This window comes from Harpia harpyja, chromosome 4, assembly GCF_026419915.1.
Source record: "Harpia harpyja isolate bHarHar1 chromosome 4, bHarHar1 primary haplotype, whole genome shotgun sequence".
Classification (NCBI taxonomy): domain Eukaryota; kingdom Metazoa; phylum Chordata; class Aves; order Accipitriformes; family Accipitridae; genus Harpia; species Harpia harpyja.
Genome location: NC_068943.1, coordinates 78,166,812 through 78,180,136, shown reverse-complemented (window position 1 = coordinate 78,180,136; position 13,325 = coordinate 78,166,812). Strand labels below are relative to the sequence as shown.

At 38.6% G+C, this 13,325-nt stretch overlaps 1 protein-coding gene across 1 annotated transcript in view; it reads left to right on the top strand.

Moving 5' to 3' along the window:
- The window catches only part of PDE10A (phosphodiesterase 10A), a 196,638-nt gene that overhangs the window by 104,467 nt on the left and 78,846 nt on the right, over positions 1-13,325 (top strand). The window contains exon 3 of the mRNA XM_052784873.1: positions 12,213-12,241. Coding sequence (XP_052640833.1) covers positions 12,213-12,241 — 29 coding nt within the window. The remainder of the gene's footprint in view (positions 1-12,212; positions 12,242-13,325) is intronic.

Sequence of the window (13,325 nt, the reverse complement as noted above, 5' to 3'; positions counted from 1 at the left end):
ATGAACTTATAAATACTTCATTCTACTAGAATTTTAATAATGCCATCTGTTCACTTGACGGAAAATGGCGAAGCACATTGAAGCAACTGCCTCTTTTTCTTGACAGCTGTATTTTTAAAGCTTAAGATTTAAGTTTCCAGTTTTTTCTTTAGCAGTGGCAGTGAACAATATTGCAAGCAAAAGGATATCTTTTTGCGCAAATCTTACTTTGTGAATTACATGTATGATTTTCTGTAGATGCAGTTTGGTTTTTTGATCAGTAGTAAACAGTATTATTTTTTCTTTTTAGTAGAACTTGTTTTCTACCATGGCAGAAAGTAAAGTAATCCTAGAGAGGTCAGTAAAGTACATCACAGTTAGTAGCACCTGACATCTTTGTCCAAACTTCTTACTCATCCTGGCATCTCTGTCCCTCTCTCCCTGCATCTCCTCCTCTTTAAACTCTGTTTTGAAGCTCTGTTCTTTGGCTCTTCTTTCCAGTTTCAGTCTTGCTTTATTTATGTTAATGTTTGTCTTTTGAACCACCAACTTATGGTGTAGTTATTAGGCTGTTCTCTTTGGTGTACTGTTTTGCAACTTAATCTCACTCCTGCAGTTAGGTGTCAAAACAAGTGGCCTGATGTTTAGAACGGATCAAGTCCTTAGTAGCTCCTGAACGAATTAGTGCTGCTGCACATTTATTGTTTGTGAAAATCACATGGCCTTATATGTATACTTATGTGGATGTGAGACCCAAATGGATGAGCTAATGCAGCTCTGGTGTTCCTTAGCTGGGTAGATGCGGAATATAAAGAAAGTGTCTAAGGAGCAGTTGTGTCACGGGATTGTTTTTCCAAATTCCTCTTCCAGGTAGTTGTGTCGTGCTTGCTTATGTGAGAAACTCCCGTTGGCATTGACAGAACTGAATGGCAGGCCTGATGAAGAAGTTGGGAAGAATGATGCTGTAACTGACAAAGTACGAGATTCCTCAATCATGACTGTTTCAAAACTATTTTGAAGGCATGGGGAGAAGGGACTTAGATTATGAATTACCCTTTTCATACTTGCAGGAATAGATTTCTCGCTTGGTTGCCTGCTCTCAGTGTGTGATCATTAGTAGTTCTCTTAGATTGACAATTTGGGAGATAGACACAGCTCCTTATCCCAGCAGGTGGCAACTTCAGCCATGCTGAAGAGGTACGGTTGGCTCTGGTTCCCTTTATTCCACTGACAGAAGTGGTACTTCCACTCTCTCTTACTGCTGTGTTAGATATAGTTTATTAGCTTCCCAGCTGATTTCTTTATATATTTCCTGAGTTCTTATTAGTATTTCACTTAATTTACCATCTGCATTGGATTTTGTTAGTTAAATAAAAAAGCACATGAAAGTAATTTGGTCTTGCATGAACACATCCAGTTCTTCATTCACTCTAAGCTTGTACATCTGTCTTTGCAGTTTTCTTTTGGATGTTTCTACAATTTTTTTCCTTGTTCCTTGATATCTATCTGTCAGGTAAGCTGTGAGCAGAGAATTCCTTCTGAAACTACCAGCGTAATCTGTTCTCCACATGGCTGTGTGTCTGAGGCTCGTTTGCCTTGCAACCTCTAAAAATGGGATGCTTTCTGTCACCAAGTCTTTCTCATGTTCCTAACTGCAGGGGTATTGTGATTTACCTCCTTTGCTTATGGCAGAATGTTTTGGTCAGCTAGATCCTTATGATGGGGCAACCACCTGTGCCTGATAGTACAGTCAGTGCTCCGTCTGAAGTCTGTGTCAAAGTTTTGGTACTTGAAGTTGGTATGCAGTAGATTTGCTGGCGTAGTGGAGCGTGAGGATGTGCTGGTAGGTATATTCAGAAATGAGAAAATCATCAGTCCACTGAGGACTGGGTTCTGCCTGTTGATTTTTTTTTTTTTTTTTTTTTTGTGTGTGGAATCTCTTTAGAAGAACCACTGTGGATAAAAGGACTGAGTAATCTGGATGCTGATGTACTGAGGTATTTAATGACCATAACTCCTGATGTATGTGGACTGTTAGGTGCCATGCCTTTGTGATGTGTTGCGGTGCTGAAGTGTCTGATGTTGGCTGTCACAGTGTGTCCTCGAGGTTTACACAAGACCAATCAGAGGTATATAAAGAGAGTTTCATTTGGAACATTCTTGTTTTCAGCCAGGAACAACTGGTATGTGTCACATTTTTTATGTTGCTTTTTAGTAAGCTCACCTTCCTCAATTATTTCACACATTAAATCAGAGATCCATTACATAGTGCAGAGCCTTAAGTTGATGCCATAGGGTCACAAGTGTTGAGTCCCTACCACTTAGTGAATTATCATTCTCACTTGAGCTTTTAGAGAGTTTTGGAAATCCTAGTGCACGTATCGCTGCCTGAAAACTTTTCTAAGTCTGGCCTATTATCTTTAAAACTGTACCTGCTACTAGGGAGAGTTAAAATTTTGCATTTGTTGAAAAGCCAGTGTAAGAATACTGAAATCCACAACATGTCTTCGATTTTTTTGTTGTTGTTGTACAGCAGCCAGAAAGATAGATTTTGGTGGGTGTTTTTTTTATTTTTGCTTGTATAATTCCTGTGGTTTATAATTATCTGTCATTATAAATCTTTTAATAGTAAAACTGTCTAGTTTAGAAATTCAGATGGTACTGTCATTATCTTTCATAGAGAGCTATCTATAATTTTGTAGTTACATATTCTGTTCATTTACCCTCACTGAAGTTATAATTATTTTTTTTCTAATAGTCTCCTTCTTGCAAGCAAAATGTTTCACTCATGGTGGTGGTACTGATATGTAGTAAATAGTTCAATCTTCTCTTGGTTTCAATCTGTTTATCGTGTTAGTGTAACATATCATTTTTTTCAAAGACTCCGAAGCCCTGAATTATCTGCACATCGTTATTTGGTAACACTCAACACCCAGTCACTGAGAGCTTGATTATGATTACAAACAAATCAGCTGAAATATCCTAAAAGCAAAAAGGCTTAATTTGTAAATTTTATTCTGTCACTTTTTCGTCTTCAGTATTTTCCAGATTAATTTGAACATTTTCTCAGTTTCTCAGTTTTCAGTCTCCTGGGTAAAATAAATAAAATACATCCCTAATACAAATGTACGTATGTTATAGTTACAGCAGAGTTTCTTCAGAGGGATTGAAATGATTCCCCTGACGTAAATACATTTCACACCGGATCACTACCCCCTCCCATGTGGTAACCTATCATCTCAAGCTCTAATGATCCCTTACCCTTGTTGACGTTAGCAAACTTTTCCTCGGGGGCATTTTCTTTTGTTTCTTTTGTCAGCCAGTCTAAAGAGAAGAAGACTGCTCAGTCTTGATTTTTCTGCAGATGTTCAGGATTTTACTGCAAAGTTCAGTAACACGACATTTGTTTTCAATGTAGTCAGAGACACGGAAACAAGAAGATTGGGCAGGCTGCAAAGTTTCTTGTTCTACTTTAGATTCCTATAGCAGATAAACACTGGAATCTGAAAATTTTGAAACAACTTCATAAGAGTGTGATAGGTTACAATTTTATTACATGGATATGTTTTTCCCTTAAAAATTCCTATATGTTTCTAAACAGAGGGAGGTGAGAATACAGTAAACAAAAAGGTAGGGATGAGAACAAAATAGAAATAATTAAAGGGAAAAAGTATAGTAAAAGCATTGGTATCTGATGCTCTTCTTCCCCAAAGTAAGCGTAAGATTACGTTTTTCCTGACAAGCGTAAGTTTATTATAGTCTCTTGCTGTCACTGAGCCTTATGCAGTATTTCCTGCACCAGAAGCTGAGAACCTGCTGAAATTTCTTGGCCTTTTTGGGCCAGCAAACCTTTGAAGCCTCCCTCCATGCCAGGGATGGGAACTTGGTGGCACCGAGCTGTGTGCACTCTGGGATCCCCTCCCTTGCCTTGCAGGGCTGGGAGGGGAGGATGGGCTGTATACAGGTGTTGGGGAAGGAGGAGGAAGCGCCTTTCCTTAAAATCCTCCGGACAGCTTATCCGTCAGGAAGAGGTATTCATAGACTAGGAATGAACAAGCCAAACCCAACAGGCCCAGCAGGGTCCAAAGAGTATGCATAATAATATACGTCTTTCAAATATCCAAATGTCTTGCAATGAACAAGATCCAATGTGGCTTTCTCAGGTTGTTGGAGCTTTGTAGGACCTGCTTCGAGTAGCGTTCTCTTTTAATGATCTCCTTCAGCCCTGGATCGCTATGCATAACAGGAATGCCGCAACATTTAATATATAAAAGCGTTTTTGGTTTCCAATGCCTGCTGTAGCAGTTCTATTGATTTCAGTGGAATTGCTTAAGGTATATGACTGAGTAGTATTTGACCCAACAGGGATGTAATTTTTTCCATCTCCTTGAAAGCACCTGCTGAACACAATAAAACTTCAACCTTTGTGCAGTATATTTGAAACACATTCAAAAGTGAAGGAACAGCTCTATTGAATAGTGAGAGAACAGCTTAGTAGTGTTAATGCTGTTTCTGAAATACATCAATTGCAGTAAAATTTAAGGATACCTTATACCCGGCAACCAGCAGGATTCTGGGACCAAAAAATAGGAGAAAATCAAGTTTGATTTAACAAGCATGATACTGAAATTGTATTACTACTGGATGAGAGACTTCCTTCACCAAACATCTTTGCAAGACCCGTAATCAATTTTAAAGAAAGTTGCCTGCAACAGCTAGTGCAGTGAATGCCAAACAGAATTGCGTGCCAGGCAAGAAAAGTGGTAGATACAGGCAAAAAGGTGTAGCTGTAAACTGCTAAGTATGAAAAAAATGCAAAGTTGTTATACATGCTCTTCAGCCCGTTGTCTAGTGGCTGTATTCCAGTAATAAACAATGATGATTGTACCTCATTGACTGATAAGATAGATGAGCTAACCAATTTAACACTCTCTTCAACAGTTGTGTTGAATAGGCTATGAAGTCATAGGCTAATTACCATAAAACACAATTGTAGACTTTACATGTGACTTTACGCTGCTTGGCTCATTGTTGCTGAGCAGTGCTCACACAGAGCCAAGGGCTTTTCTGCTCCTTACGCCACCCCACCAGCAAGGAGGCTGGAGGGGCACAAGGAGTTGGGATGGGACACAGATGGGACAGCTGACCCCAGGGATAGTCCAGATCATATTCCATACCATGCAGCAGTACAGCAAGCAGCGAAAGCAAAAAGCAGCCACTAACAAGCACTAGGCTCTAATATACAGTGAGGCAAGCAAGCGCCATGGCAAGCACAGGAGCCTGCCAGTTAATAGCTCAACAGCAATAACAGCTATAAATTCGATCTAGCCCATTCCAATCAAACCTGTTGTTATCTTAGAATCATAGAATCATAGAATCATTTCAGTTGGAAAAGACCTTCAAGATCATCAAGTCCAACCATTAACCATGCCCCCTAAACCATGCCCTGGAATACCCCGTCCACTCGCTTTTTGAATACCTCCAGGGATGGTGACTCAACCACTTCCCTGGGCAGCCTGTTCCAATGCCTGACAACCTTGAACCCTTCAAGCCCCACGTTGGGTGCCAAAAAGGACTGTCGTGGTTTAAAGTCTGCAATTGACATAGTGTAATTATCCTGCATAAAGTCTACATGTGTTAATTACCTGCAGCTTTTGCTTTACCTATTAAACTGTCTTTATCTCAACCCACGACTTTTCTCATTTTTACTCTTCCGATTCTCTCCCCAATCCCACTGTGGGGGAGTGAGTGAGCAGCTGCGTGGGGCTGAGTTGCCGACTGGGGTTAAAACATGACACTTGGTGAAGTACCTTCGCTGCTGGAAACTATTAAGTTTCTTCCTGGTGGTCAGAGACCAGGTTCCAACATGTTTTTTGGTGAGGTGTATTCAACTTGAGAGACTTTTACAGAATTCTATAAAACTTTTAGCTGATGTGAGGCAGATATCATTCCACAAGTTCAGAGGCACATCCATCATCCCACTCTTTAAACAGAAGTGAGAAGGTAAATCTATATTAATTATATGTGTGATATCACTGCTTCAGGAAACTCACCCTCAGCTAAGGTGTCTTTGAAAGATCTTACAAATTCAGTGGACACGTAAGCTGCCAGATGCAAGGTGTCTAAAATAAGGATTGCAGAGTGTCTCAAACAAGGCTGCAAATCACAATTAGAATAGACTGACAACTCATCTGATTGACGCCATTCTACCACAAAAATAAATTAAACCCGGTAAACTTTTTTTCATGGTGGTGAAATCAGTCTTTAACCAGTCTACGCTTATCGATGTGGAATTTCTATTGACATGTGGGTGTATGACACTTCTCAAGGGAAAAAAAGCAGCAAAGATATTTACGCTAGTCTAATTGCATTCCAAACAACTTGTGTCTTATTAGCTGAAGGAAAAGGAGCCTAAAGCAAATTTTGAAAAGAAAAATTATTAGGTCAATCTGACATCTGCTGTGTGGTAAAATGTTCCTTGGGAAAATGTGACTGTACAGCTATCTGTGATCTCATAAACAGAATTAATCCTAAGCATTTGTTTGCTGTCATCAACAACAGTGGTGGACCAGCAGTAGTACTTAACTACATAGAACAAAGAACAGTGTAAGACCAGGGAGAAAGTGCGATACTGTTTTTCTGAAAGAGTTCCTGTGATAAAACTAACTAGGCATTAGAATTATTGCTTCCTTGATAAGTCAGAGTGTCATATCTGAAATATTGAAAGCTTGCTTTGCATTAAAGTTGTCTTTGTGACTACTCTGGCTTAGCATCTTGCAATTGTTGGAAGATCATTCACGTTTGTTTTTTTTTTAAAAAAAAGCATGTGTAGAAATACAAGTATGAAATGAGTTTATTTGTTTTTAACATGTAAAATAAAATCTGAGTTTTTCCTATTAAATGAACTATTACACAATTTAACAGCCCTTCACACAACTCCCCAAAAAAGAGAACCCCAAACCAAGCTAAACATAGCCTCGTGTATATTGTGCCAAATACCAAACCTGGCCTCATTTATACTGTGCCAAATGCCAAACCTTCTGTGGAGGGGTTGGGTTTTTTTTTTTCAGTCTGTTCCCTTTCTTGTTTTCTGCTTCTTCCTATCTTATTTGTCTTGGTTTACTATGGAAGCTTTCCCAGATGGATGTTGTCTTTAATTACCGTACCAGTTATTATGCATATCTGTAGTGTGCTGTGCAGTTGTTAATTAGAAGTATATAGGTAGTAAAGCTGAGGTATTAAAAGTCTGTTAAATTGTAATTTTGTTCCTAAACCCCAAATCTTATCACAGAACTCTTCTCATCCTTCCATGCTTCTTCCCAATGTCACTAACCTCTGAAAGAGAGCTTTTTAAATAGTGATGTTTGCAAAGTTGTGAAGATAAAACCGAGTTAACTTTATTCTTGTGGTCTAGGATAGTTACCTGGTTTTGAAAGTTTAGAAAATGAACCCTTTTGTGCACATTCGGTGGGCTGAACCAGCTCACGGTGGGGTAGAACAACATCATTGCTGTTGCAAGGGTTTTGCTCTGCAAACTTGGTGTACAGAGGTGGGGAAGCCCTTGAAATTTAGTTCTGTTTTTCCAGTTGTGGTATCTGTGTGTTTATGCTCAAATTAACAAGACATGAACGTAACAGAGTTTACAGCATCAGCTAAACCAGGGCATTCTGCTGGGTTACTGATGCATGCTTAGTGCTCCTGGAAGACAAAATCACCTCTTGCTCGGGTCGTGTGCTCTTCTGAGCTGCTCCCATCGCACTGCTGCTGACTACCTACCTCAGCGTGCGTCAGGCCACATTGAGGATCCTGGGCTTAAAAATACAGCTTGCAACAGCCGCGATTGAGCAGTACAGCTAAGTTAATGTATGCGTGTAGAGTGATTTCTTTTCAAGAGTTCATCACTTTATTTTTGAAACTGTTAAGAAGAATGTTGGCATATTCAGAGTGCCAGAACTAAATCGTACATGTTTCTTGTACTACTCTGTGTTAATAATTATGTCAGGTATCATAAAAAATTAATATGATCCTCCTAAATTCTGTGAACGGCAATACTACCAACAAATGGGATTGAGAGGGTGACACTTATTCATGTATCGTGGTTGATTGTATTTGATGTGTAAAGAAAAAGTGAACTCCAACTGCAAAGTTTCTAGTGGCTGGAGCATTTGTATGATCTCTTTCACAAACACTTGCTTTCTCCCAGGGTGTTTATCTCCCTCAGTGCAGACACTAATAAGACACTTTCCCCTATCTGGCTGTTTTCCCATGCAATATGCCATAATGGGGACCTTTATATTCAAGCACAGAATTTTTCTGAGAGATTTAACTCTATAGCAAGCTGCTCTTTATTGATGTACTTAATGTTTCTGATTTTATTTTAATGGTTAATCTGTTTCTTTAAAAGCTTCATATTTTAAAGGGGTGGAACTTGATTTACAAATAAGAGATCACTGTGTTTGTACCTTTTAAACAAACAGAATTCATGGCTTTTAAAGTAACGGGAGTATGTATGCAAATTGAGGGTCTTTTTCATCAGCCCCCTGTTACTTTCATATATTAACTAATCCTGTATTTTGGCTATTAAAATAATTTGTGGGAAAAGCTGTTGTTCCAATGATTTTTCCCTGCATTTAGAAACTAAGTTGTAAGGGAAGTTTCGTACTCTGTGCTATGGGTAAAACCACAGCAAAGTGGTGCCAGCACTGAGGTGGACGTGCATCCTATTGCTCAGCATGTACCTGGGCCTTAAAGACTGCATCTCCAGAAAAGCAATTTGATTCACTCCCTGTTCATGGGGTCACATTTCTTCCTTTACTCTTGGGGGAGGCGGGGGGGGAGAAGGCCTCTTGTTAGGCCTTTGGTTTCTTTTAATATGGAAAACTATTTACTAGCTCATTGTGTAGTAATTTAACTTGTATCTAGATGTATTAATAGAGTATTTGATGCTATTTTTTCCCCTCTCCCCCTCATCTTTTGCTTTCCTGCTTCCCCTAAAAATATCTTCCATTTTTCTCACCAGTTCATAATCCCTGAATTGCAAACTTTATCTGTGGAGTTCTAATACCAGACTTCCCAAACACTTCGTTTACCTTTCTTCTGAAAAAATGGCATACTGATTATATGTTTTTTATTCTGAAAAAGTATTGTCTATAATAATTGTTCCATAAAACTTATCTTTATTGAGTACCATAGGTGTTATTTTTTTCCTTCCTGATCTGTTGGCGTATTTCTTTTAATTTTCTCACAGAAAGAAATCAAAAGTTCTTTGATGTAATGACTGTCTGTCCATGTTCATGTCTGGTACCCAGCAAAATGGACCCTGACCTGGACAGAGGCTTCATACCTCTATACAACTTCTTAATAAAAGTATGATTCCTTTATTGTAATTAAAGGAATTAACAATGAATCACAAGGCAGGAGTGACACCTGTGTATCTCATGTTATACAAATTTAAGCACAGCATTACATATCTGTGGAAGTTTCATGTTGGGTTGATGGCATTTGTAACATCTTGGAAATCGCAGTGGCAGTTATGTCTCGCAATGGTGTGAAAGCCATAGGATTGTGATGGTAGTCATTTATACTAGTTATATTACAATAAATTCATTTTGTTCGAGTAGAGGGAGATCACTACTATGATTTACCCATGCTTTTCAGCATATATATAAATGATTTGGGTAAAAGGATGTAGGGTTGAAGGTAATTTGAAAAATTAGATTTTTTTGTAATTTTTTTTTTTTTTAGGCTATGAAGTTATTCGGGGTGCTAAAAGTACTGAGTGACCGAGAGACAAAACAGCTGACAAAGCTAATACTGATAAATGCTGACTGCTTTACATGGGGGAAGATGTTTTTAAATTTACATATACAGTAGTGGGCTCTTAATTAGTTGTTAGCACTCTGGAGAGAGATATTGGTATTACAAAATAGAAATGTTTGAAAAGGTTATTAAACATTGGGCTAATAATCAAGAAACAGGTAAAATCTTAGGAATTACTCCTTTCAAACAGAGAGAAGACCCCTAAATCCATTCCTGTGTCATTCTGTAAGTCCCCGTTGTGTTTTCCTGAGCTGCAGTATTGCCTGTAGTTGAGGACTTCCCATCCTGGAAGGATGCAGTGGGATAGAGGAGGCAGGAGCGCTGAGAGTGACCAGCAGTGCCGAGCGGCTTCCTTGGCACCAGCAGCAAACCAGACCAGACTTCTCCAGCCAGGAAAGGTTCTGATGGGGTGTGAAGCAGAGAAGGGCTCGTTTGAGAGATTTGTAGAAGCACAGGCTCCATAAAGTGAATAGAGGGCGTCAGGTGAAAGTCATGATGTGCAGATTCAAAATAAAATACAGGTAGTTTTTCTCATAATATGTGTTTAAACCGTGGAACTCGGAGGACGTTGTGAATGCTGAAGGATGATGGCTCAGGTTTAAAAAACAAACAAACAAAATCTAACACCCCTCCTGCCCCCCAAAACTGTGAGGAAGAAAACTCCATCCTAGTCTTTTAAAGAGAAAAATATACCACTGATTCAAGAAATGTTTGATCCATTGGTTACTGAAAACTGAGAGTATACTCCAGGGAAAGCGTCATCGTGTCATCACTTGGTTTTCTGTCGTTCACATCTGTTGCTCACTGTTGGAAATAAAGTAGTAGGGGAGATGGATTTTGAGTCTAACTTTGGCTGTTCTTGTAACTGGTATATAGATCTGTCCAGTCAAGGAAGATTCTATGATCACTGAACATTGTCAAGTATGTGTTACACATCGCATTGCAAACAACAGAACTACCTTAAAGAGCTCAACCAAGTTTATCTCCGTGTTCTGCATGTGTAAATTACAGTTATATCATTTAATTGGGGGTAAGAGATGACTTATCATCACTCATAGTTGTGAAATATATTATTTTACTTGGTGTCACTCAATTTTGAGGAGAAATCTGTATGATTATCAAGTGTTCTTTCATTGGAAATTGGGTCTTGAATCTGTTTTCTAGAAAATTTTTTTTTTCGAGCTTTTAAACAATAAAGTTCATCTTAAATGGCAGGATATGAAGAGCCTTTGCTGGTGATAACATTGAAATACTTGTAAATGTGCCCTTCTCAAGGAAAGTCTTGAGATTCCCCCTTCACCTGGGGATGATTTTGGAGAAAATGTAGTGTACTGTCAAGCAGCCTAGGTGATACTATGTCTGTATCTGACAGAGATATGTGAAAATCCACTCAATAGAGATATATCAAAATATGTGTAAATTAAGGGTCACAAATATAAACATATGATCTCTCTCTGTGAGATTCAATCTGTTTGGTGACTTAAAATTAATTTGCAAAGCATAGTGATTTGATTACTAGTATCAAATAAGAGGTTACAAATACTTCCTTTCACGTTTTCAGAAACAGCTTAACAACTGGGGGTTTGTAAGGGTGTGTTTAAGCTGCTTTTGGTATGATTGAACTGGAAGTTGGAAATGTTTCCATGTTTCCAAATGGCAGATGCATTCTTGCTGTATAACTGCTTTCCCTTTGTTTTCAGAAATATCACTCAATGTTTTAGCTAGTGCTCTGGTATTGTACCTGTACTTATTTTTACATGTTTAAATTACAAAAAATGCATGAGAGTCTGCTTGCATTTGAAAGGACAAAATATAATAGTGTGTGTATATATATATAAAAACGCTTGTAATCTATGAGCTTTTAACGTGTTATGCCAGATCACATCAGTGATATTCTTGTAGTCTTATGGTCACAAGGCTTTTTTAACACATCCAAAGAAGTCAACAGGAATAGCATCTTTGATCTTCAGAACAGAAAGTCTAAGTCTACTCACGAACTTGTTCACTTAGGTAGGATGTTGGTGGCATATATTTGGTAGCAAAGAGCCTTTATTTCTCAGACTGTGCAATGCTAACAATTGTCTTACTGAATTGAATATAAATGGAGGAGAATGATATAGGACTTATGGGTTTAGCTGGCCTGTGAATTGTCTTATGAAATGTAGGAATCTTCGTATTCTTATTAAGTCAGGACAGAATTCCTGAATACTTTATCCTAATTTTAATTCACTTTTAGATTTAGAAGTTTAAAAGATTGTAAATGCACACCAGTCTCAGAATATTTCATTTACTTTATTGAACCATGTTAGAAGTTTTGTACAATGGTGCAAAAATTGTTTGACGTGTGTATCTTGTTCTTCATTCAGTCTAGAAACTTCCCTGAGTGCCTGATTGTTTGTTTTGTTTCCTCTTAGATGAAACGACGCCTAAAGAAGTCAGCAGGGTAAGTGCTACTTTCCCTCCTCTCTAAAAAGAAGTGTAGTCTCTGAGGCCCGCTACTTGGGATGATTTTTGTGCAGTCTCTGATCAAGATTTGACTCTATTCCCTGGACATAAGTGGGTCTCCAGAGGAGAAAAAATTGGTGTACTGACTGACTAGAGAAAAGTTAATAAGGAAAATAAATATTAAGAACACTTGATTGGCTGTAAATAAATAAAAGGGTATTTTGCATTAACAAATTTAGAGTTCTTACAGTGCAATTTTCATGATCCAGTTTTAAAAAGGTACTTGATGGAAACCAGGAAAATCATGAGACTTCGAGCATAACAGCAGGCTATTTAATCAGTGTTACTGCCTCGAGAGATGGCAAGCGTAAGAGGAAACGAGGGAAGGAATATGCTCTAATACCTTCCTTTGAGATGTGATGTCTTACAGATGAGCTAAATTCTTTAATGTGAAATATTTTGCAGTGTACTGTATGAAATGTAATGTAAAATCTTAAAAAACATATTCAGAAATAAATTGCCAACTCTAGCCTGACATCTGATCGACACTGTGTCCTGCAGAATATCAGTCCGTGGTTGAGGACTAATTAGGGGGATCTGTTAGAAACTAGTGCCTTTGCTGGGAATGACAAAAGATCAGTACAGGACAAACTGTTGCCCTCAGATATGTCCACTCAGCCTGAAGCACCCAAATGTCATTTCATGTAAGGTGAGGGAGCTACTTGAAGCTTTCTGAGGTGTAATCATAGTCCTGTTTTGGTCCTCTTCTTGAATGTCTTGCCTAAACTACGTCATGTTCCCAGGAGAAAGACAATAGTGTCAGACATATTAAAAATAAGGCTGATTGAAAGACTGCAAAAGCCGTCTGGGAGGTCTTGCTCTCAGTAGAAGTCCTTTGGAAAATACTAGGGTATGGAAGGAGTAGAAACAGGCTGGCAGCGGAAACCTCGGTTTCAGAGGGCTGGCATAGGGGGGAACTGAAGGTCACCTCTTACGAGACTACGAAAAAGAGATTAAACGATGTCTAAAATGAGTTTATGCAAGCAGAAGTTCTCCATATACGTGATGTGCTATGGATGTAT